This window comes from Colossoma macropomum, unplaced genomic scaffold (genome assembly GCF_904425465.1).
Source record: "Colossoma macropomum unplaced genomic scaffold, Colossoma_macropomum, whole genome shotgun sequence".
Lineage (NCBI taxonomy): Eukaryota > Metazoa > Chordata > Actinopteri > Characiformes > Serrasalmidae > Colossoma > Colossoma macropomum.
The window spans coordinates 19,160,723-19,186,670 of record NW_023494808.1 but is presented as its reverse complement, the minus strand read 5'-3'; the positions used below and the strand labels follow the sequence as shown (position 1 = coordinate 19,186,670).

Sequence of the window (25,948 nt, the reverse complement as noted above, 5' to 3'; positions counted from 1 at the left end):
GCTCTACGACTTGCACTGAGGTTCAGCCTCTGCACTCTTGTCTTATGTTGATACTTTAGGCATCCTCCTTCATGCTTTGTTACTTTGGAAACACGAACAACTATTTGAAGCTACCTCCCAACACAGAAAGTCTAATAACAGCAGATAATCACCAGCTAAAGCATGCCGTATAGACTGAAAACACAAGAACATAACCAGAGACAAATCTCACAACAAAACAGTGCACTTAACAAGCAAACTTCGCCGTAATGATCCTGGACGAGTCCCACATTTAAGACTTAGCATGGTCCCACCGTGCTAACAGTAGTGTAGCTAAATTTCGACATGGATGCTGCAGTGACCCCGGTGACGTCCTCGTCACCGTCCCTCCTCCTGCGGCGCCGACATGGCAGACTGCAGCAGGCAAAGGTGGCCAGCAGAGCCTTTCTGAAGCGCTTGTTCATGAAGCAGTAGATGATGGGGTTGACGCAGGCGGAGGTGTATGACAGCAGCTGGATGAAGGAGATAGGAGCTCCTGAGAGGGCTCGCTTTGCCGAGAGCTGGTCAAAGGCTCTCCAGGTGTTTGCTGCATAGAGGGGCATCCAGCAGACGAAGAACATCACCACGATGATGATCAGCATGCGGATCACACGTTTTTTGGCAAGCAGTTTGGCTTCTGAGGTGTTGCTACGCGGCCGGTCTGTCTTGGGGGCTGAAGTGCTAAGGGTGGACAGCTCCATGGCTGGACCCTTCTTGGGCACCTGGATGTAGCAGCCATCACCATCATCGTGACCACGGGATACAGTGCCATTCATTCCATTTGCCAGTACTGTGAACAGAAATGAATAGCAAGAATTGAAGAAAAGAATTTATTATTATTGTTCCTACTACTCATTGACCTCAAAGAGTAGGGTCTATAGACAGATTGTACGATGTAGGGAAAAAAGTTGGCTGAATGCATGGATGTATGTAAATGAGCTGGTTCTTGTGACATCACGGAAAATGGGCTGTTTTTGCAGCACAATTTCCATATATAGACAGTACGGACTGTGAAGTGAACGCTATGTTTTGAAACTTTGACAATGTTTTCATAGTACTTCAAACTCTATTGCACAAAAGGGGTATACGGTATATTATATGGGTCCTTTAAAGGGTATGCTTCCATGGCTCATCCTTCCTAATATGACAATGTACTTTAGGAAAGAAATATTAATGAAAATTATTGATGCAGATCTTTATTATATATTATATGTGTGCATACACATCCCAAATGGTCTCTTCATTAAGCATACCTCCTTGTTTCTGCACTCACCCATTGTCCATTTTATTAGCTCCATTTACCATATTAGGCACTTCATCGTTCTACAGTTGCAGACTGTACTCCATCTGTTTCTCTGCTTATTTTGTTAGCCCCCTTTTACCTTGTACTTTAATGGTCAGGGCCCCCACAGGACCACCACAGAGCAAGTATTATGTGCATCATTCTCAGCACTGCAGTGACATGGAGGTGGTGTGTTAGTGTGTTTTGTGCTGGTATATAAGACACAGCAGTGCTGATGGAGTTTTTAAACACTGTGTCCACTCAGTGTCCACTCTATTAGACACTCTTACCTTGTTGGTCCACCTTGTAGATGTAAAGTTTCTGCACAGTTTGTGCACACAGGAAGCTGCCCACAGGACGCTGTTGGCAGGATGTTTTTGGTTGATGGACTATTCTCAGTCCAGCAGTGACACTTAGGTGTTCAAAAACTCCAGCAGCACAGTGAGTGTAGAAACAAGGTGTACATAATTAAGTGGCCAGTCAGTATAAATTGTATGTAATTACAAAATATGCTGACACAGAACTGAAAAGTTCACATTATATAAAGCGTACATTCTACCATCTTATGATCATATTTACAAAATTTACAAAAGCGCACTCACACATAAGATGTTTATTTTTTTTTTTTGTGTTGTATCTGCTTTGCTCTTCAGTACCCAAAGCACAACCTATGCACATGAACAACACAATTAGTTTAACATTGCTTAAACATACAAAGACTCAATAGCTACAGAAATATCTACAGTTTTGAACAAATAAACATAAGTCAACATATACACAACTAAATAAATGCAACTAGTTTACTGATACAGTCTCAGCCATCTGATCTGGCATAGCTTGAATTTATAAACAGTGGATTTCCATTTTTATTAGTCTTTCTTCAAGAGTGTTTCTGTTTTAATTTTTAATGTGAATGATCTATTTTCTATTTATAAGTATTTTCTTATTTGTAAAGCTCTTTGAATGACCACAGTGTATGAAAGGTGCTATATAAATAAACTTGCCTTGCCCTGCTTATAAGCTTATTAATTATTAAAACTGGCCATTTTCTGACTGGGCTTCTTGGGGATACAGGCCAGCTTAAAAGGTACAAAAAAAACAGACTTCTTACATTTTCTGGACATTATTTCATTTTAATGGTTCATATAAAAAATGCGTATTTATCTTGCAGGAGAGATTGATCCTTAATTTCATTGTATCACTGAAAGTGAAACATCCATATGAAAAACTATTTATTTACTTTATTTGGATTTATATGGGCCTCTCTGGGATGGGGGTATTTCCCCATATAATCACAGTAATAACTAAACATATTATCTCCAAAATGTTATTTTATTGTGAAAGGAAATGTTTCTTCAATGAATTTATGCTAACATTAATATAATAAGGTTTTAGTTCAGTCATTTTAGGCCAATATTGCTTCAAAATTGGTTATGAATTGTTCACACAATGTAACATCAATGTAAAAGGCAGCTTGGTAGCATGGTCCAGAGAATCAATCACTCATTTATAATGACAATATACTGTAAACAGCATACAGGAACTAGATGCTATATCACTGTTTGAGATTATAACTAACCCAGGGCTCAAATAAGGGCTCAGTGAAATATTAAATGACACACATGAACACAAGGTAGAAAAAAACTAAAAGACTAAAAACAAACATGAAGAATATTAGCACATCTTCAACAGCAAATTTACTTTAGCGAATGTACATTAGCTTAAAAAACATTTACAGTGTTGTGCATATGTGGTTTAAGTCCAGTCTGACTGTGAATAAGAAGTGTTTGAAAGACAGCTCGAGGGAACAGAGTATGTAGCTGTTCCACTATAATCCTTTTCAAAGTGACAAGCCTGCTTCTTCACCCTCAATGACCCGGCAGACCTTACACAGTACAGCACAACAGAGCTATCCTTAACAGCTCGATTAGCACTCAGATCCAAACCAATGTTTTTTAGCCTTTCTTTGTGAGAGTGCTGGACCAAGCAGTAAAGAGTGTGGACCTGAAAAGCCTTAAAGAGAAGCCTTAGAGACGAAAGCCCAGCCAATTCACCTTCCAGCCGCTTCACCATGCAACCGCTCAACAGTACCCAGCAAGAAGGGCTAAAAGGACCCCATGATGAAATTCTCTGGACCGAGCGCTTGGCACATAAAAACCTTTCACAAAACAACAAGACTGGCAGACAGGATCACCTAGTGAGAGCACAAAACCCCAAATGGGACTTTTTGTGCATCTACAGTGGTTGAAAAGATCTGATCTATGGCTTCACTGACAGCTTAAGAAGTAGTTAATAGGTATTGAAGGGTATCTGTAATACCCATTTTTGTTCTTTTAACATTATTGACCCTATTGACCCAGTAAGATGTAATTTTTGGAAAACTTCATCAATAAAAACACTGATCCTGACATCCTGACATTGCACAATCCTTCTTGTGAGCCTCACAAATGTCATTTCCATATTTCTTGGACACAAGTTATGAACATTTTTGTTTCACTACTCCCAGTCATTTCCTAGCAGTCACCATGGCATTTTCTCGTAGGTTCTGTCAGTAAGAATGTTGTATTCTCTGTTATTCTATAGATTAATCAAAAATGGTTGCAACGGTCATTTTCAAAAGACATTTTTGTATGACGGCTAATCCTTGTAAAAGGCTCATTTCATTTACTAAATGATTTTGTACTAAACTGATTTTTTCATCATTTTTTTTTTTATCTTTTATTTCTAAGAATATTTCATCACTTGATAGGCCCCTTCAATACATATCTCATTTTTCCCATTTCATGTGCGGTTGAGAATTTGATATCAGTTGTCATAGGCATGCTAATCTGTCAACTTTCTGTAACCACTGACCTACTGATCTTGTGATAGTGTAAGCTGTATTTTGTAATTTCGAAAATATATGACAGAAACATACATCTTCAGGCATTCTAAATCAGCAAACTAGCAAAATACTACGGCCAATCCATGCTTGCTAGCAAATATTAAGTGTTGCTTGATTAATGGATTGAGACTAATTAACTAACTAACTAACTAACTATACAAATAAAAAAATATGGATTATTCTTTTTTCATTCATTCTAGTACCTCTTTGCTGAGCAAGTTAAAGAAAAGTTCTAATGCATCTGAACAGTACTGAATTCCATCTTTCTTTACTGTGCATGTACAAATAAAGCCAAATTAGCACAACTGAAACATTAAATCAAGATCATTATGATTAAATGACAAAATGAGTAGTCATTTGGTGATTTTGATTCAAATAATGATTAAATTGAAGATAAAGATTAAAACAAGATACCTATTCTTTAAAGAAAACCATAATAATATCAGCATGTGTCATTTTTACCTCTTTTAAGCATCTGTGTAGGTTTTTTTGGGTCAAGCATTCTAGGTTTAGTTAGGAAAAATATCAACTATGTTTAACTTAATTTAAACATGCCTCTAGCTCAGACCAACTATAAATATTAACAATTAGCTAGTTCAAGCTAACTAATTTAAAGAGTATTTTTGTAGTTAGCACTGGCTAGTACTAGGTTTGTTAAATAGCATCATTGGCTAGTGCTAGTTTAATAGCATCAAAAATAAGTTGGCCTAAAGTTTTATTTCACTTCTAGATCCTAACAATAACTCAGCCAATTTGCTTTGAAGTCACTGTAGTTACTGAATAATAGGCCTGAGTGTGTTGTAAGCCTGGGATTTTAGGGGGTTAACTTATTTTTTACCCCAGGAGGGGTCTCAATGTGGCCCTGGCCACATAGGTGGTTAACCTCATAAAGTACCACATTAAGACCCCTCCTGGGTTTGTTGTTTGCAGTCATGCCTACAACATGAAAAAAGTTGTTCAGGATGAAATCAAAGCAATGCTCAATGTAGAAAAGTCAAACAACGACTGGCGCAGCCCCGTGGTGCTTGTTCACAAGCCCAACAGCACTGTTCGGTTCTGTGTTGGCTATAGACAAGTAAATTTGGTGTCTAAATTTGATAATTATCCATGCCACGTGTTGAAGAACTGCTCAATCAACTAGGCGCTGCTCACTTTTATTCAACACTGGATTTAACCAAGTGATACTGGCAGATCCTCTTGACACCAGTATCGCAAAAAAAAAAGCCTTCTCCACTCCGTTTGGATTACGCCACTTCGTCACACTCCTGTTCGGGTTGTTTAGAGCCCTGGCCACAGGTCCGGTCTCAATGGACTGAATCAGACTGAAGGCAAAACTTAGATGACATCATCATTTATAGTAATGACTGGTAGCGATGCGTGCAGCATTTGAGGGCAGTACTGAAGTCCTTGAGATGGGCAGGGCTGACAGCAAATCCGAAGAAGTGTGCTGTTGGATGGTTGGAGGTACAGTATCTGGGCTTCCACTAGGGTTACAGACACGTTTGTCCCCAAATTGAAAAGACTTGTGGGGGAGAGGGTGCGAGGGGTGGTTCCAGAGGCTGGCAGTTGGGGTATGTGGCAGCAGGGGTGTGGTCAAGCGCTGTCTGTGGAGTGAAGAGCTGCTTTTGATGTGAAAGCGGACTGATTAGTCATGACGTCCACCTGTGTGCAGGTGTCTCTCTGCCTACTAATACATTTCTTTTTCACTCAGTAGGTGCTTAGAGACCAAAGAGAGGGGAGCCACGAGGCACAGCAGCAAGACGAGTCTGAAAGAACTGAAAGTTGATGGTCTTTATGTCTGTTGGGAGCGATAGGCTCAAAGCTCATGTTTGATTTCTTTGATTTATGTTGTTAAATAAACGGTACTCTGCACTCCTGCCTCCGCTGTTCTCCTTCCTCCACATTACACTAGGGTCTCAGTTACATTTTCCATTTTGGTCAGAGCTCCCTTTTAATGAACTGCCATTCCACCTAATGCTCTGCTGCCAAATGAAATGTGTAGCCTACACTTCTCACCTTTGACCTAAAAATTGTTTCAAGAACAGTAAAGAAATTGAAGAGTGGAGTCAAACCCACCTATTGGGTTTTTAGACACATTAATTAAACACAAATATAATCAATAGAGTGATCAATAACTAAAATAACCCTAAAACCGAGTAGGCCAATATGATTAGGAATTCACTTCAAGGTAAGACATCAATCCATTGGAGATACAGTACAAGGCATCCTAAATCAATAATGAGGCTTTTGGGTTTATTGGTATTGATGTAGAAGTCTTTAAAAGAAACGGTTGGTCTGATTCTTACCACTACTGTCTTTCTTCTGCTCCAGCTCAAACTGAATCCCTCGATAGAGCTCTCTGGAGATGAGGCCATAAGCGATGGTCATTACCCCACCTGGGATGAAGAACAGAATAAACAGCAGTAGGACGTACCTGAGAGAGAAAGAAAGCAAAAAAAAGACAGAATATTGAAACAATAGACCCAAGACTTACACTGAGCTCTTGAGCAGACAAGACAAATGCAAGCAATTATCAGATACAGTACCTGCCTTTCAACTGACTGAGTTATGAGACTTAATACATTCATTCACTGATTGCAAAGGGCTTTTAAAAGGCTTCTTAAATTAGTGCAGCCCTCAGTCTCCCTCAAGCATCGAATTTGCAGAGATAAACAAATGCATTGGCCCCAAGAGAGCATTACAAAACCGAACAGTTCAGCACTACAGTGCATCTGCAATGTTCAGCGGACGTCCTACAAGATCGAAAAAGATAAAAGAACAGTCAGAACATCTGCTGGGCCGGGGCAGAATCATGTTGCACATGTATAAAAAAAAAAAAATTACAAAGTGAGTTGATGTTATTATTTCATTGTGGTATTATTCAAATGACAGCGTGGGAGTGTTGCCTGAAAGCATCTTCCGCTGGTCCTTTTACGCTCATCTTTTTCATCTCTCAGACGCCTTTGTGATAGTGGCACCCTTCACCACTGCATTTATTCCATATCAAAGACACCCGTCATTCCGCTCCGTACGTAGCTTTCAAATTCATCACTGGGGTGAAAGCAATCAAAGCAAAAACTCCATCTCAGAAAGGCTTCAGGAAGTGGCCGTGTGATTGGGGTGGGAGATGATCACCGGCCATCCGGAAGCTTCTTTTTCTTTTGTGTTTTTAAGTCTCTTTTTATGGATAAGCGCAAATCCTTGTAATATCCTAAGGTATTTCAGGAACACTGTAGTGCATTCAATACACTACGGACAAACAAAGTACAGTACTTTGCAAAAGCCAGAGAACACCTTTTTATTTATTTAATTTCCAGTCAAAATGGCCATGAAGTACAAGTTATTCTTTTTCAGCATCAGGAAAAATAAAGTCGAAAGCATGTATTTACAAACAAGCTTCAGTAACTAATTATAATTTTAAGCTGTTGAAGAAGTTACGTCCTCTATGGGACATCTATATCTGTTGGCTATATCTTTTTAATTAAAAGTATTTCTTAAAAGCTGGGGTTGGGTAAAGAGTGGATTCACTAATGGTCAACACTGTTACTCCATTATCAATAAATTAAAATTTATGCAAAGGCAATTGCAAAGATACCATGTGCTAGTGAGCTCTAAGCTTCCATGTTTTATATTACTTTTTATATTATATTTTATAACTCTAACAGTTTTGGTTAAACAGTGCGGTACTGATATTGTTATATAAGACGTTCATAAGATGTTATTCTTATGTTAGAGGTTAAGTTTGTATACATTTGACATGTTTTTGTTGTTCTAACCATGATGCTTTTTTGTGATTATCATTACAGCCTGTGTTGCTGTAATAATCAATAACTACTGGTGTGTTATCTGTGATATTTCAGCCAATATTAAAAAAAAACTGGTTCTCCCTCAGTCCAGCAGTGACACTGAGATGTTTAAAACCTCCAGCAGCACTGCTGTGTCTGATCCACTCGTACCAGCGCAACACACACTAACACACCACCACCATGTCAGTGTCACTGCAGTGCTGAGAATGATCCGCCACCCAAATAATATCTGCTCTGTGGGGGTCCTGGTTAGTGAAGAACAGGGTGAAAGGGGGCTAACAATGTACACAGAGAAACAGATGGACTACAGTCTGTAATTGTAGAACTACAAAGTGCTCCTATATGGTAAGTGAAGCTGATAAAATGGAGAGTGAGTGTAGATATATGGAGGTGTATCAGTGTATATGCTCACAGGTATTCATAATTATGGAATGACTCAAAAACGGATCCTACTTCACCGCTTTTCTTAACTTCAAAACAACACTAGGGCATTTTAATAGAAGTGCTGCATTACATGGTTGAAAGGTCTTTGTTTGATGAACCTTTCAAAAAATCTATCATACTTTTTCTTTCTCTATTTCATCACAGATTGAAAAATGAGAAAAAAAATATCAACACCATTAAACTTTCTTCAAAAGGCTTTTTAATGGTCTTTCCCCAAAAGTTGAAGACATTTCATCTAGAAGGTCAAGAATATCATTTTGTGCACAGTAAGGGGTGCATGTTAACAGCTTTCTATCTCTATCATTAGAGGCATTACTACGACTACCTTGAGAGTTCCTTCTCCTTAGCACGCCCGCTAATTACTTAGGCTTGTGACACTTAGGGGTCTCTCTAATCCTCTATGGTCTATTTTACACAAAGGCATCTGAAAGGGTGACATTAGATAATACAGGCTCTGAGGGAGGGTGAAAAATCAAAAGATAGAATTCTGACAGCTTCCAGAGTGTCGTCTCCCGTAGACTTCTGTCTTCTGCCCTGAGAAAACGCTCAAAGATGCCAAAGATTCATTTAATTGCTCTGCTTTTCCATCCTGCTTTTGCTTGGGGTGGGTTTTTGACAGACTTAACTGGTGAGCCATTCAGAGCATGGATGGGGGCGATGAAATAAAGGATCCCTGCATGGTTAGACAAGATTTGCTGCTGGATTTTGTAAATGTCTGTGAGAGGTCTTCATTTTTCTAAAGGAACTCGCTGGAGGCACTTCCTATGTCTTTCATGAGCAATTTAGCAATATTGTGGGCTAAATGGCCATGTCATCCTAAATAGATTATGTTTAACCCAAAAAACACAGGTTCATAAATTATATATTACAAAATGATTAATAATTCATTATTTTACTACCTAAAATGATCTAGCAGTCTAAAAAAAAACAAAAAAGACAAACAGATACACTGTTTAAAATTGTTTCAAAAAAGTTTCCTAAATAAAAGTTCTTGTTTAGTTTAGTTTATGTGAGCTTCTTTGTAATTGTATGTCTGATTGATAAAATAGTTCTTTAAAGAACCACCAATAAAAGGTTCTTTGGGGAACTAAAAGTGGTTCTTCTGCATTTAGCATGTGCAGAGGTTACAAATCACTGGTCTAATGTCCCTCACTAAAACAGTGAAATAGTTCCACATGGCCATCATTTTCACAGGTTCTATGGCAGTACTCCAAAGAACCTTTCTAGCAAAAACAAAACAAAACCATTTTTAACATTCAGTCATTAATCTGAAGCTAAACTCCAACAGGCTATTAATTAGGGATGCAACAAATTTTAGCCACCAAATTTTGCTACCAAAAAAAGTAGCACATTTTTCAGTCTTTTCCCAAAAGAAAAAAAAACGGCCTACAACAAATAACTGCATACATTACAAATAACTGGAATACTATAGAAAATGAGAAAAAGGGATTAAAAAACTGTTTTTTTGCTTTCCTGTGCTGGTCAGTACATATGCATTGAAACAGTGAGCATCAGCAGATAAACAGCGAAAATGTCGGCCATGTGGAACTTGAGAAAATGAGGGACATTAGGTCAGCGATCTGTAAGTATTACAACAAAAGAAAACTGTTTCTATGAGGGACATCAGACCAACTATTTGCAACCTCTGCGCATGTTGAATGCCACAGAAGAACCACTTTTGTTTGTTTTTGTTTTCTTAATTATGTTAAGGTTTTCAAAATCTTTTTCTAAATCTAAAAAGTTTATTCACACTCATAAATCTTATTTTCAACCATGTTTTTTTGGGGAACCAAAAGTTTGCATTGCTTAAATTTGCAAAATTTCATCTACTGCACAGCTTTAACGACCACTAAAGCCACTTTTGAGTGTACAGCTCCCAAGAACCTCCCCACTGCAGGTCTGATACCATTTGAAAACATAACATCCTGCTCTACATGCAGAACACAGCAAAACAACAGACGCAACAGAAACAGAAAGGAAAGTCTGTGGTAAACAAAGCCAACTGTAGCCACAGTTTATCAATGATGAAAAGCGCACAGATCACAGAGCTAAAGTACACAGTATAACAGATCAGTCTCTCTTGTCGAGCAAGAAGTCACCACAAAACATGTCCAAAAACAGATGACCTTGTCAGGAAGAGGCCGTTTGACATAAGAAACAAGTGCCTTGTAGAGGAGGCAGCTGTGAAAATCCTACAGATGTTAATCTTGCTCTAAAATGCTTAGTTTCATCATGTCCAGTGCAGCTGTTCACTACTGCTGACAAGAATTTAACTAGAAAAATCCAGACAGTTGTGGCCAGCTTGGTGTGTTTCTGTGTGAGTGAAGCATCTGAAGCTGAGACTAGATTTCATGGCACATACTGCAGCCTATGTACTGTAATAATTATAGTATGTCTATCTGGCAGTAACTTTTTATTCATCAGCTCCGTTTTGTTCAATCAAAAGCAGATTATATCATTACTAAGTATTTTTTTCATTACTTTGTAGCTTTTTATTTACGTTTATTATGCGCATTCAGAAGTATACATAAAACCGGAAATTATATTTAAAAAAATCGGTTTTGGTCAAGAATTTCCATTTCACTGCTTCACTAATGAGCATCCCAATTAGCCATTAAGTGAACTTACCAGATCTGCTCCACTTGGCTCATGGGCCAGTCTAGACGGCACATGTGGGCGGTGGTATTGTTGGGTTTGTGAAAGGACACCAGCGTGCTGAAGACCGGGTATGGAACCATGATGCTCACAGACAACACCCAGGTTCCAGCGATGACTTTGTAGGCATGTGAGCGGGTCTGCCACGCCCTGGATGTCAGCGGGTTGCAGATGGCACTGTATCTCTCGATTGCTATGGCAACTAGACTGAAGGTAGAAATGCTCACCGAGATACCTGTGAAGAATTGTGGGAGGTGAGACGGAAGTATGAGACATGTGAATGATGTGTACTGAAAACAAAGTCACAGAAACTCCACTGCACAAGATGCTCTGACATACAGGGCTAAATCAGCGTCTGGTAAAACTAAAGCTATTAACTGCTTGATTCATAAAGAGCTACACTGAAGGTATAAAGCCAAAGGTTTGAACACACCTACTTATAGAAGAGTTTTTCTTCTGGTTTAATATAGTACTCTGCAAAAATTAGGGGTGTTAATATCTAGTTAAAATGGCCATTAAGTACAGGTTATTCTTTTTTCAGGAGGTACTTGTGAGGATATTAGATTAGATATAAAATAACCCACTTGCATTAGGAACAGGAAAGTCGAAGGATATATAAAAAAGTTTTAGTTTTCCAAACTAGAGTTCAAAAAATGTGACTCCTAACGACCATGCAAAACCTGGTAGACCTCCCTAACTATCAGATAAACAGTACTTAAAGCTTAGTACTTAAAAAAAGAGGAGAAAATCAAGCACCACACTTTTACAAAAGATGGTTTTTCAAGGGTTCTTTAGTAAAGAAAAAGGTTCTATAAAGAGCCCTGAACACCCAAAGTACCCTTTGCATGATTAATTGATGGATGATTGATGATTACAAGCTTGACATCGTAACAACAGAAGAACCCTTTTGGGTGCTATATATAACCCTTTTTTCCTTCAATCATGCAAAGGGTTCTTTGACTGTTATAGCTTTTTAGAGAACCCTTTTACTTTACTAAAGAACCCTTGAAGCAACAGAATGCACTCTTGATTCAGATCCAAAAAAAAACCCCACAGGTGTTTCTGTCCATCCTTCCACTGTAAGAAGACAACTCAACACTATGAGTCTGAAAGGATGTGTAGCTGTCGAGAAGCTGTGACTGAGAAAAGGAAACGGACAAAAAAGAAGAAAATGTGCACTAGAACACTGAACTGGACACCTGAGGGTGTGGAGTAAGGTTTTATAGACTGATGAGTCTAGTTTGAAATTCAAATTACTTGGATCAAAGAAGAAAATGCAACCAACTTCTAATGAATTTTGGAGGTGTAGAAAAACATCCCTGCAGATTTCTTTGAAAAACTGAAAGCAAGTCTCCTCAAAGGAATAGAAGCTGTAAGAAAGTTAAAGAGTGGACACATTGAATACTGAAAAAAATGACATTACATTTAGTTGTTGAGGCTTGTGTGTCATTTTCTGACAAATACAGGTTTTCTGCTTATTTTCTGACATTGAAAAATAACTTTAATTGCCTTTTTAACTGGATACTGAATAAACAAAGAGTGGTCTCCTACTTTTGCACAGCACTGTTTTTCCAGTTTAGAGTAATAGTGAGGAAAGCAGAACTATGAAATAGCACATATGGAATCATGCAGGAACCAAACGTGTTAAATCAATCAAAACTAACTTCGTATTTAGATTCTTCAAACATCTAATTTACATGAATAATTCCTTGAAGAACCTTCAGTGGAAAGTTTCTTTGAGGAACCAAAAGTGGTTCTTCTATAGCATCGCTCTAAAGAACCCATTGTACTGTTTTCTAGAAGAATCTTTTTCCAAGAAAATGTTTGATACATCGTGTTTTGTTGTTATTGACAAGAAGCTCAGTGCTCCATGGCTTTAATTTTCTGACAAAGAGCAGGCCGCTGGACTGACAGCAGCAGCCAAACGATGTTTGCATATATGAATATGTATATCATGCGGAGGGCTTGCTCCACCATTAATTCTGCAGGGCTGTCGGGTAAAAAAACAAAGTTTTATAAATAAATGAATAAATAAATAGATAAATAGATAAAAAAAATAGCCATCTATTTGGTTACCAGTCACAGTGTCATTGAGCATGTATCGGTTAGAAGTTGCTTCCTTAATCTGTCTTATTCAGTCAAATATAAGTCAATAAACAGGTACTCTGTGACCATTTAATTGTTATCCTGCTCACTCAACTTCTGTCCACAGATAGACATCCTAGATAAAATATGCACCGCTATACAAACTGAACTGAATGGAACATCTCATGGTGTGCATCTAGTATTTGTACAGTACTATGCAAAAGTCCTGCCCTTTATTTACTTTAATTTCCACTCATTCCACTCTACGGGCATTAAGTCAAAGGAAAATGAGCAACAAAACAAGAGTTTTCAAACTGGAGTTGAAAGCATGCTAATATATATACAGAGAAAATAGGACTCATAACAACTGTGCAAGACCCGGTAGACCACCAAAAACACCAAAAAAAATATTATGACTTTATTCTTGAAGTCTACTATTTTTTTTTTTTAAACAGTGGCCTTAAAATGCTGTCGTAGAGGGCTCCTGAAAAGAAGGCAAAGGCAAGTCGTGAACACAATAAATACTGAAATAAACTGAAATGGACTTTTTCCATGAAATACCTTTTCTGCTTTTTTCCTGATGCTAAATGAATGATTTGTACTTAACAGCTGGTTGGACTGGAAATTAAATAAATGAAAGGTAGTCTATAGCAAATGGGTGGGGCCTAGGCAACCAAATTTGATATAGAGCTGCACCTACACTAATGAGTTTCCAGCCATTTCAGATGGATTTCCTATAGAAGCTCCTCCATTAATCATCTCTGATTACACAAGTCTGGGGTGGGAGAACATATTTTGGAGACCTGGCATTGCAGAAATGTTCTTCATAAGCACAAACTGTTCTTTGTAGCTTGTGATTATTGCAGTATATTGCTTTTTCATATATTGATTTGGGTCTTGGGACTTTTAGGTCTGAGTAATGCACTATTTTCAATCACTTCTGAGAAAGTGCATCTGAGAAAGGTGAAGCCACTGCCTTGGAAATGAACTCCTAAAGCTCGTGTGTGTCAGCCTGCCCTTGAGCCCAGATGACACATGAATGAGCCGAAGCTTTCATGAAGAAATGCAGTGGAGCTTGAAGAGCCTTAGAAAAGGCTCAAACTCAGACTCCCCTCAATGGCGAGGCACAACCACAGCTGAAATTGTCTAAAACTTTCTCTTTGATTTCCCATTCACAAAACTTATAATCCCAGCTAAAAGAGGAAGGCAGGAGTTTTATTCTAATAAGGCCAGGCTCCAAGTATTTAGGTTCTCACAGTGAAGTTGGAGAAAAAAAGAAAAAGAAAGGTTTGGTGGTGCTTTTTAACTTAAAAAAGAGTCACGCTAATATTTCCCTTTGAAAAGAATTCAAAGTAGGTGCAAACAATGGTTTAATGTGGACCACACTTAAAAGGCAGCAGAATAATGGCTGGAATAGGCTGTACTTAAAAGACCTTAACCCTCATCTCCAGAGGCATTCCACCGTCATTTAGCATGACTTTGATGGCCTCTAGGTTCCTGAGGCGATGCTTCTCCTTAAGGGTAGACATTAACAGACATGGCCTCGGAGATTAGACACAAAAATCAATGGCTGGAGGGTGTCGTAATGGTTCTGTTCATCGATCGCTCGTGGCTGATGAAAACCAGGCTGCCGACAGGCTTGGCTCAGATTAGATGCAGCAGAGGCGAGTGAAATAAACCAAGCCACAGCGAGAAAATGCCAGCGTAGCTGTAGGACGTGACAGAACATTCTCTGCCGTGGACCAGCGGAATGCTCTTCCTCTGACTCAAAGCTGACACATGGCACTGTAGGAGTGACCCAACAGGAGGCGGCTTCATGCCAAGTCTGATCTGAGTAGAATCAGTGCCTCTACATTGATTTAGGACTAGCTTTTAATCCTTTATGTTCAAAAGGATGGAGTTCATTTAGCAGGATGTATGTGGGTCGTTAGCAAAAGTAGTGTTTATATGGCACTAATGTAGAACCACTTAGAACCAAAGAACTATTCATGTAACATCATGAAGCAGTCTACACAAATTTATGGATGCCCATCCCCACCAGGTATGGGAATTAAAAAAAATCTCAATATATTGACTTAATATCTCAAAATGAAGTGACTTTATGACTTATTGTCATAAAATAATTGCTTATTGTCTCAAAATGAAGAGTTTTGTTCCAAAATGCTGTACATCCATTTGTTTATTCATTATATTTTGGATACAAAGAGTTTTTGAAAAGAATAATATTGATGTTGAGGGAAAACACATTTTTATTTTTCCAGTAAATGTGATATTAATTGTAATATAGCACTGATTTATCTCATATGTGAAAAGCCTACTCCTAACTACATGTACTATATTATTATATTAAAAAATTCAACAGTGGTCTAAAACATGGTTTGCAACGAAATCCTTCAAAAATTGATGTAGCATTTCAATTACTTTTTTACTTATTTCCTTAAAATATTGACTTGAAATATCAAAATAATGACAAAAAAATTAATGACTCATTATTTCAACATAGCAAGTCAAAATGTTGAGGAAATAAGTCAGTATTTCAAGACACTAAGTCAAAATGTTCAGAAAATAATTCAATGTTTTAGGACACTAAGTGGAAATGTTGTGAAATTAAGTCAATATTTCAAGACACCAAGTCAAAATATTGAGAAAATAAGTCAATATTTCAAGACATTAAGTCCAAATATTGAGAAAATAAGTCAATATTTTAAGATCCCAAGTCAAAATGTTGAGAAAATAGGTCAATATTCAATATTCAACATAAATCAATATTTCAAGAAAGTCATTACTGCCCTGCCCTGCCCTGGTGAAACCTCTTCTAAAAAAGGGTGGCATGGATCCCTCCATACTAAATAATCTTAGACCGATTTCAAACCTACCTTTTCTAAGTAAAGTCTTAGAAAAAGTTGTTTTCAAACAACTAAATACGTATCTAATATCAAACAATTTATATGAGAAGTTTCAGTCAGGTTTTCGTTCTAACCATAATACAGAGACAGCATTGATTCGCGTTATGAATGACCTCAGGATCAGTGCTGATGCACAAAATCCTTCTATCTTGGTTTTATTAGATCTTAGTGCAGACTTTGATACCGTTGACCACAAGGTTTTACTCCAGCGTCTTGAATGCTGGGTCGGCCTCTCAGGCACATTTTTAGAATGGTTTAAATCATATTTAAGTAATGGACAGTTTATGGTTTCACTTGGAAATCATTCATCAAAACGATTTGCCATTTCTTGTGGAGTCCCCCAAGGTTCAGTCTTAGGGCCTTTGCTTTTCTCTTTGTACATGCTACCTCTAGGTGATGTTATTAGGAAACATAGTATACATTTTCATAGCTATGCTGACGACACCCAGCTATACATTTCTATTCCTTCTGAAGATCAAGACTCTGTAGACAGACTAACCAGCTGTGTGTCAGATATTTCTCAGTGGATGTTGCAAAGTTTTCGACAATTAAATCATGAAAAAACTGAATTACTGACTGTTGGTACAGAAACTCAAAGAAAAATGATTTTTGAGAAACTTGGTTCTTTAGCTTCATCTACCAAACCTGAAGTACGAAACCTGGGTGTGATCTTAGACTCTGAGCTCTGTTTTACGCCACATGTAAACACGGTCACTAAAGTAGCTTTTTATCATTTAAGAAATATCGCTAAAGTTCGGCCTTTTCTATCTCAGAGCGACGCAGAGAAACTGGTTCATGCAATTGTTACAAGCAGACTTGACTACTGTAATGCTCTTCTTGCTGGACTTCCTAAGAAAACTACACATCCCTTACAACTTGTACAAAATGCAGCAGCATCCTAACAAAAACAAAAAAGAGAGATCACATCACTCCCGTTTGGAAAGAACTGCACTGGCTGCCTGTATCATTCAGGACAGATTTCAAGGTTCTGCTACTAGTCTTTAAAGCTCAAAACAACCTAGCACCTACTTACATCACAGAGAGGCACTAATCTAAGATCTGCAGATAGTGGCCTTCCACAGATACCCTCTGTTTACAGAAAGGCTATAGGGGCACTGCATCTGAAACTAGTCTTAAATTATTATTTAATGAATGAAGTTTTTCTATTAAGAATTTTTCAGTAAGCTTGGGCCTGTGCTCAGTGACTGTGAACTGAGTAACTGCAGGCCCCAGTGACATTAAACCCATTTATCACCAGATTACAAAACCCGTCCTTCACTTATTGATTTATTTCAAGACCTCAGTATTTCAACACATGAACACAAATGAATAATTTAAATAATAAACCGAACATTTAAAGTTACTTGGTGATGTGATCTCCCACATTAATATCATATATTTATTCATGAGATTGTTCTGTAAGCGCGGCTGTTGAGCTGAGCTGGTTGAACATGCTTGGAGCTGCAGACAGACAACATGCCTTAACAAAAAGCCATGGTGTACATTTTAGGACATGCTTAATGTTAGGTTTCAGAGATCAGATAAAACATCTTCAGGTCTCAGGAAAAACAGATGTCAAATTATGTCTCAGCTCTCGTATCAGGAGAGAAAAGGCTGTTTCAATCGGCCTCAGGATAATTAGTTTCAGTGAAGAAGGCATCAGGCCTTCTCAGACTGTAAAGTTCATGTGACATTAACAGTTTTGTTCTCAATTACTAGATAAATTACAGCTTCATAGCAGAATTTTGTGCTTTTATTATGTTCTTTTTCCACAGAGATTAAGCTTCATCTCACATGATGTCAATGTGTTTGCTCCCACATGTACTCCAGATACCTTCTCAAAATTACCAAATGTTGCTATTATTATTGTTATTATATTGTTAGTATATTATTGATGATTATTATCATCATCATCATTATTACCACCCAACCCCCCAACACTAACGGTGCTCATGTTACAGCATGCTTTTACTGCCGGCAATTAGGGTTCACCCTAACTCAAACTGGTCCCTTATCAGAGGCTTTGAGCAGCTTGCTAAAATCATCAAGTCACAGTGGCACTACATATATAAGAGGAAAGCAACAGCTGTTTCTCGTAAGATCAGTTCTTGTAGGGTCGCCAACTGTCTTCCGGGCTATGAGGGAAATTGAAACAATTTATAATCTCACAAGAATTACTGGTGTTCAATGGCCCGTGTCTTCACATTAGCCACACATGAATTGTGTTTAGCTTACATCGTCTTTTGGTGATGCACTGAAATAGAGACATAATGGCCCTATGTGTTTACGAAGGGATTGTTTTTGTCTAAGCTGCTAATATAACATCTAGACAGCTTCCTCTTACATCTCATTTATCAGGGTTATTTCTTCATTGCACTCTTAAGTAATTGGCACATCTACTCTAACTTAGTTTATAAAGTCCATTCAATCATTTTCATCTTCTCAAAGCAATATGGGAACTGTGTTACCCAGGAAACTACAACAACCAAAAAAAAAAAAGGGAAGTGATTTTAACAGTGTAAATGAATTCATAATTTAGCCAAGAGGTCTGAAATTGAACTTGCTGATCTAAATTGGACCATCATTGAAATAGTAATCTACAGTGTCCAAGGGCAGATAAAACCATATGGCTCATCTGCTGTGAACACTCTATTCAGTATTGCTGTTCTACAGGATCATATTCAGTATCTATCAAGCAAATATTAAGATGTGAGCTTGACAGATCATTTGTAGCACTTCAGGGCTCAATATGCTGTCTCCTTCACATTAAAGCTATGTTTTCTCCCACACCAGACAATGAAGTATCTGACAACCCTTCATATGGTATCATAGGGCTTCCCCAAAGTCCATTGTCCTACAGTGATGCTGAGAAAGCTAATAGTATGCATACAAAAAATCAACCAATGTGGAAATTCAGATACAGACAAATGTGCTATTATTACTCAGTATGGAATAGAAATGAGGTTACTGGTCACAGTGGTTTTGCAGTGGCTTTACATTGTGAAACTTTCATGTAACTTTAGTTTAGCCAAAAACACAACTAGTTGCATGTAACTTAATCATGTAAAGTCAGCCATGGAAGCTGGGAGTTATTACTGTCATTTTGCGTTACACATCAAAGGTAATAACATAATTATTACACAGTTATGCAATGAATAACTAATTTGAATTCTGTGTGAGCAGGTTCAAGTTTGCATTTTGGACTTTCTTCTGTTTGTTTTGGGATTTTTTTTTCTTTCCATTAATATTAAAATCAAATTTGATTTTCTTGGTCCAGACCAAAAGCAGAAAATGATACATCAGTGCATTTTCTGGTTAGCATTCACACTAACATATTTAACATTGAACCAAAAGATGTAAACAAAAGTCATAAACAGTCACAACTGATTAGGCAGATTTTATGACATACAATAACTGTGATAATGCCCACAGAAATTTCTGAACCTTGCTGTTCTCTGTGCTATCTAGGCTTGCTGGTTTTATTTATGTCTTATTTTATCTGTCTTGCGATATTAGAGCTATAAGTCACAAGACTCTCTGAATTCCTGTGGTTTTGCACAATGCAAAGCAGGTTGAAATCCCTGTAACACACAGCCTCAAGGGGCTCACAGCTCTTACAAAAGAAACCTTGGCACTTCAATACATATATAATTTATGTGCACAGTCAAATGTGTATATTGTGTATTTTATGACTTCAAATGTGCCTCAGGCCTCATTTTAAAATGGAAAATCCATTCTATAATCACCGATTCAGAGCTTATGAAGAGATGATAAACACTTGCATGTATCAAAACAGCAACGGAGACTCATCTTTTCCACATATCAAAAAGGTTCTGCAGAAAGGAGACGACATTCATTTTGTCTTTGGTCTGTATTAAGTTCATACTTCAAACAAACCCCACCAGAGTTTGTTTTGAAACGAAGTGAGACTGACCTGCTCAGGGGGTCTCAGTCTGCTTATTTGGTGCACATCAGAGCTCTGATGGCTGTATTCTCATTTCCTTTAACAAACTGCACTGACAGAGCAATCGCACAATCACACCAGGGTCTGTTTTAATTTAACCAAACATATTAAGTCTGAAGGCACCCTTAGTTGGATTAGTAAATCCAAGGCCATCCTCCAAAAACATATATGGTGACGGAAAACTGATGACTCTATCATAACCATGATCATGGCCTGTATTCATAAAGCTTCTCAGCATACGAATGCTGATCTAAGATCTGTTCCTGTCAGTAAAATCACCATAAATTAGTATACTTGCTGACAAAGTACTCAATTACAATAAATGTTAAAAGCATGTAAATAAACCAAACATATACCGTACTATGGCATTGTACTTCAAAAAAAAAAAATTATCACCTTTATTTCACATTTGATTTCACATATTTTACATTTTTATTTTACATTTATTTTAATGGTTACTGTTATTGTAATAGTAAAATACAACTATTTAGTAAAAGAAGCAACCTTGTGGCTTACTAATTTATTCATTAGTAAGTTTTATACAATATTATTTTATGAAGCACATTTACTAATAATGCAGTTCATAAATAACAATATATGTAATATAGACACAGGGGAAATACCAACAAATTAAGCTAAAAATAAAATGGGTGCAATGAAGGTGAACTGTAAAGTACTATACCATTTGGGATTCTCAGGAGAAACTTAGACAGCTCAAGATTTCGGTGCATAATACAGCTTTGTTTTTAATTCTTTTTTAAATTTAATTTTTAATTATTTTTAGCATGTATTTCCTGGCTGCAAACAGTGCCCTGCCGTACTGGAACCTCACTAGGGCCTCAATTTATATCAATGTATACTGGTTAACCCGTGCATGCGCTGTGTCGTTACCCCCTAGCCCGCCGCTAAGGGAGGCTAGTAGGCCTGGTTGACAGAGCAAAGAGGTGATGTGGGCACCACAGCATTCTGGGAGGAAAGCTGCTAGCCCGGAGATTCAGATTTTACAGCGGATTTTGCGCTGCAGATTTTCTGAACAAGTTTCTCAGCCCCCGGGCCCCCCGCAGGGCAAAGATTCACTGGCAATAACTGCCAAAGCTCTGGAGCCCAAAACATGGTATTCCGGGCCGCCTTAATGTTCATGTATAAAAGCACGTTTTATGTCTTGATTTAAAAATAGGAACAGATGAGGCACTCCCAATTTTTAGACGTAGGCTGTTCCACAGCCTTGGAGCAGCGACTGTAAAGCATGTTCAGTCTTAAGCTTCAACTTAGACAGCCAAAAGTACCAGGTCTGACGATCTCTAAAGGGGCTAGCCCGTTTAGAGCTTTAAAAACTTAAAAAAAAAAAGAACAGTAAACTGAATACTGTAATGGACTTGGAGCCAGTGCAGTGAGGTTAAAACTGGAGTAGTGGTGTGTATGTAACTAGAGTGTACATGGTGGATTTTACTGTGCCTATAAGCAATTTAGCATTGAATGAATTAAAGGTGAGATAATGATGACTTATTGAGTTCTACGTAAAAAGAATTGCTAATAGTTTAGAAACGTGATGAAGTAATGGCATGAATAACTTTTTCCTGATCTTGAAAGGACAAATATGGCTTAATTTTGTTCAGTTGTGTGAAGTTCATAAAGACTACTTCTGACTAAGGAAATGATTCACTGGTCAAATTTGAGGTCAGGATCAAAAACATCAGCAAGATTCTTAACATGCGTCTTTACATATTCTGAGAGTGCTGCTAGGCGATTTCATAAGCTGGATGTGTATTTTAAAAGCCAAAAAGCATGATATCTGTTTTTTCTTCACTTAGCTGTTAAAATCCTCCAGACACTAATTAAGACTTCAACAAGCATATGTCGCTGGCCTTTAGAGGGAATTAGAGTTGGGTGTCGTCAGTGCAACAATGAATAGAAATGTTATATTTCCGAAAGCATGTAAGGAAGCATTTATGATGGAAAAAGGACATACCCTAATATAGAACCTTGGGGTACTTCAGAGACGATGGTAGCAACAGATGGAAACAGTTGCCAACATTAACTGAGAAGGTCCCATGACACAGATAACACATAATCCAGTCTAAAACCATCCCCTGCAGCCCAACTATGTGTCCAAGGTGATAAACAGCAATGTTGTGATCAACAGATCAGAGAAAAATCCAGATCAGCATTCCTACTCTCAGAAGTTTTAAGAAGGTGCACAGAGGCTTTCATTCCAAAACATATAATAAGGCTTTGACGTAGATTAAAAAAGGTTTGATTTGTTCAAACTTTAAGGAATAAAGTGTGCCTCTACAGTCTTAAAAAAGAAAAGAAAATAGAATGTGCAGCTCTTGGAAAAACCTTTGATTGGTATAGAACCTTTACAGTATGTCAATTTTAAAAAGGTCTGATAATCTCATTCACTACAATGGTTCTTCTAAGAATCATCCAACACCAAGTGAAGCCAAAATATCATTAAGGTAGTTTAAGTTCCCTACATGTTCCCTACATTTGAAATTGAGTTGAGAAAAAAAGAAAAGTGCCTCACCCATGAAATAGGTAACCGTCTTGCACATGACAGCTCCAAAGATGAAGTCCTCCAATAAGTTGGGGATGAGCGTGAAGGGCATGCAGAAAACAGCCATCATGAGGTCACTGACGGCAAGTGACAGCAGGAAGGAGTTGGTGACAGTGCGCATGCGCTTATTGACCATCAGCACCACAATGATCAGCAGGTTGCCAAAGACACTGATGAGGAAGATGAGTGAGTAGAGGAGGATCCGCAGCGAGTCCATTTCTGAAAGTGGAAAAGACAGTGATTTAGTCGATGGACAGGGGTGACCTAGAGGTCCGAACAGGCATGAATTTGAATTCTTATCCAAGATGTTGAGACTCAACCCAAACCCAGACCCAACCTGAACCTGACCGCATACATGGTCTTAGAGAGCAGTTCCCTACATAGCTATAGACTATATCTATAAAAGAAAATGAATGAAAGTGCGTATTTTCTCTTATTGAGCCATATACCTCCAAACAAAAACAAATATAAACTAATTACAAAACAAACCCGAGCCCAACTCTAGCCTGATGTCAAACCTGTGAAAAATTGGCCTGGAACCTGATATCTTATCGGGCCCCATTGGGCTTGGGATAGGTAGCAGATCTTTAAAATGTGACTGGAATATGGTGGAAAATAGAAAACAGAACAAAAAATAGGTTCTTACATTTCAAACTAGCTTGAGAATTTACCACAGAGTAAGTTCAAGTGAAAATTACTACTGATGCAGTGGAAGGCCTGTCACAATTATTACTGTTATGTGAGCTGAAAGCAATCATTTCCCACAGTTTTCACAATCATATATATATACATGAAACAGAAAGTGAATTGGGTGTGTTTTCATCAGCTGGACATATTTATTGAAATATGTCATGAATTTTAGGAAAACAACAAATACCTGCAGAAGGCAGCGTTGAGTAATGTTTGTTTATTTGAGCGACTAAGAATCAACAGCTCAGAAACAAGATAAGTGATCAGCCAATCGTACTGTGTATTCTTACTTTAACACTTTAAAAGACAATCAAATTTTCAATTACACATATTTATATGCCAGTTAATCATTATCTAAAATTTCAGCATTGTGACACGCCTATGCAGTTGAATCACCACCTTCAGACTGATGTGTACAATTTCATGCTCATAATGGACACTAAAGTATGCTATGACCATCCACCAGACAGAGGTCAAGCCTGGCAGATTGCATTACAGTATCAATGGGAATTCTCAATTGAATATCTCTTTATTGCATGATTAGGCTTAATCTGTGTCCAGAAAACCTATTGTCTTCTAATTGAAGAGAGCCAGGAGACAATTGCCCTCTTGATTGCCAAGCTGTTATTACCTAAACTGATGTAATGGCATAATAATCACTTGTAATGATATATTAATCGCTTGTAATGGCAGAACTCACCACTGTCTACATTAGACTTGCTGATATAGCGGCTCATTCCTTTGAAGACTTGAATAATTCTTATCTGATCATTACACACTTGAAGAATTCTAACCCAGTCAGAGTGGCAATCATCAGGACACTGACAAGAACACTGTCCCTTTTGATTACAGTTGAGCAATCACTGAAGTAATCAGGCTCTCAATGTGTCCATAAATTTCAAATCTGGACCATCAAGTTAGTCGCCCTGCAGGCGATTCAAAACATGATTCAAAACGTCTTTGTCCCTCCCATCCACTTCTGCACCACTACCTAACCTTGATTTCCAGGTGATTGCACCACCAAACTGAAGTAAGCTCTTTTGAGTGAAGTGAAGGGACTTTTAAGTGCAAGTCTGTCTCTAGTGAATCATGTAACAGAACAGGCAAGTATGTCCTAAAATCAATAGTGAGCCATCAGTAAAAGTGTTTTGCTGAACTAATCACATTCTTTTGTACTCCAGTTTTAAGCTGTGTTGTGGTTCTAGGCTTGCTTGTGCTGTTCTAGGAAAAAACTTAAAAACATTATACATTTTATATTTATATATATATATATATATATATATATATATATATATACATATATATATATATATATATATATATATATATATACACACATATATACATACAGATGCTCTGAAACGGGAACTGTGGGCTGATGCTGATATCTGATATTTTTTAGATTTTATATATATATATATATATATATATATACATACATACATATACACACTGCTGATACCCATGCCAATAAATAAAATGTAGAAATTGGGACAAAATCAACCTGGATCAGCCTTACGAACAGATATAACATTTATCTGTAGAGGATTACAATGTTAAAATGTTAAAAGCTGAGATATTAAAAAAAGTTGACACTGTGCAAAAGGTTTATTGCATGCTGCTATGGTTAAATCTTAGTGTTTAGCCGAGCAACCTACTGGGTATTTTAGTCAGCGGTGGCGAACCGTGACTATTAGAGCTAGACCTTCAATTTGGGCCATAAATGCCACAGCTCAGTCAAAACATAAGGAAAAAAAACCTCAACAATAATGCTAACAACTGCAAGCATCCCTATAGGATTCTAGTAGTTTGATAGCACCAAGCTAAAAGAGATTCACATTAACACTTTCTGACAAGGCTGAATTTATCTTTACATTCAAATTTTCCATTTTACCTTAAATGATGCAAGGGTTACATTCTGGTGCCTAAATGCCCCTGAATGTAACTGCTGCACCATTTAAGGTGGAATAGAAAAAAAGGGCAGTTCTAGATTAACAGAGGTACTTGAAGCTTCTAAATAACGTTCCAGGTTTTACTTGAAGGTTGTGACAGATATATTAGCACATATTTTACATTCTAGCAGTTTCCCAGGGACGTTTTCAGTAGATGCTGGTACAGAGTTGCTGTCACTGTTTTCCATTTTTTCCCATTGATTAGGCTGCTGCTCGTATTCGTGGTCAGTGACGTATCCATGACTTCCAGAAGGCTTAGAATGATGTTTTTTTTCTTTCAAAATTGGAAATTAAAACATGATTGGTTGATTCTTCCGACACTTCATAATTATGCAGATGGTTAATCTACTGCATTCTCTTCAGCTCTTGAAGTCCTATGCATCAGTAAAGCTCGCTTGGCTATATCTATTATAATACCGGGGAGAAAAACAGTGCCTGATTGGTCAATTTTCTGCAAGGCGTTTAAAGACTTTAACTTTAATTCTTTGCATCCATGTCAGCTAGCTAAACTAAACACAGCAGTGTAACTGAACACAATATGTGTAGCTGTACTGCTGCTAGGGATGTGCATTCTGACTAAATTTGGAAATTAGTTGTGACGGATGTCTGTTAACCCCAGAGAAGAAATGAACATGAAAAACCGACCAGCAAAAATTACTGTAGGGCTAGAGCTGGAGATTTAGTCTTTTAGGTGACAGCACTGGT

The 25,948-nt window shown here is 37.7% G+C and overlaps 1 protein-coding gene across 1 annotated transcript in view; it reads right to left on the bottom strand.

Moving 5' to 3' along the window:
* Window positions 1–278: 278 nt before the first annotated feature.
* The window catches only part of si:dkey-1h24.2 (uncharacterized protein LOC100137117 homolog), a 34,122-nt gene continuing 8,452 nt past the window's right edge, over window positions 279–25,948 (bottom strand). The window contains exons 2-5 of the mRNA XM_036557466.1: window positions 22,572–22,820; window positions 11,063–11,324; window positions 6,491–6,618; window positions 279–808 (exon numbers count right to left, since the gene is read on the bottom strand). Coding sequence (XP_036413359.1) covers window positions 279–808; window positions 6,491–6,618; window positions 11,063–11,324; window positions 22,572–22,820 — 1,169 coding nt within the window. The remainder of the gene's footprint in view (window positions 809–6,490; window positions 6,619–11,062; window positions 11,325–22,571; window positions 22,821–25,948) is intronic.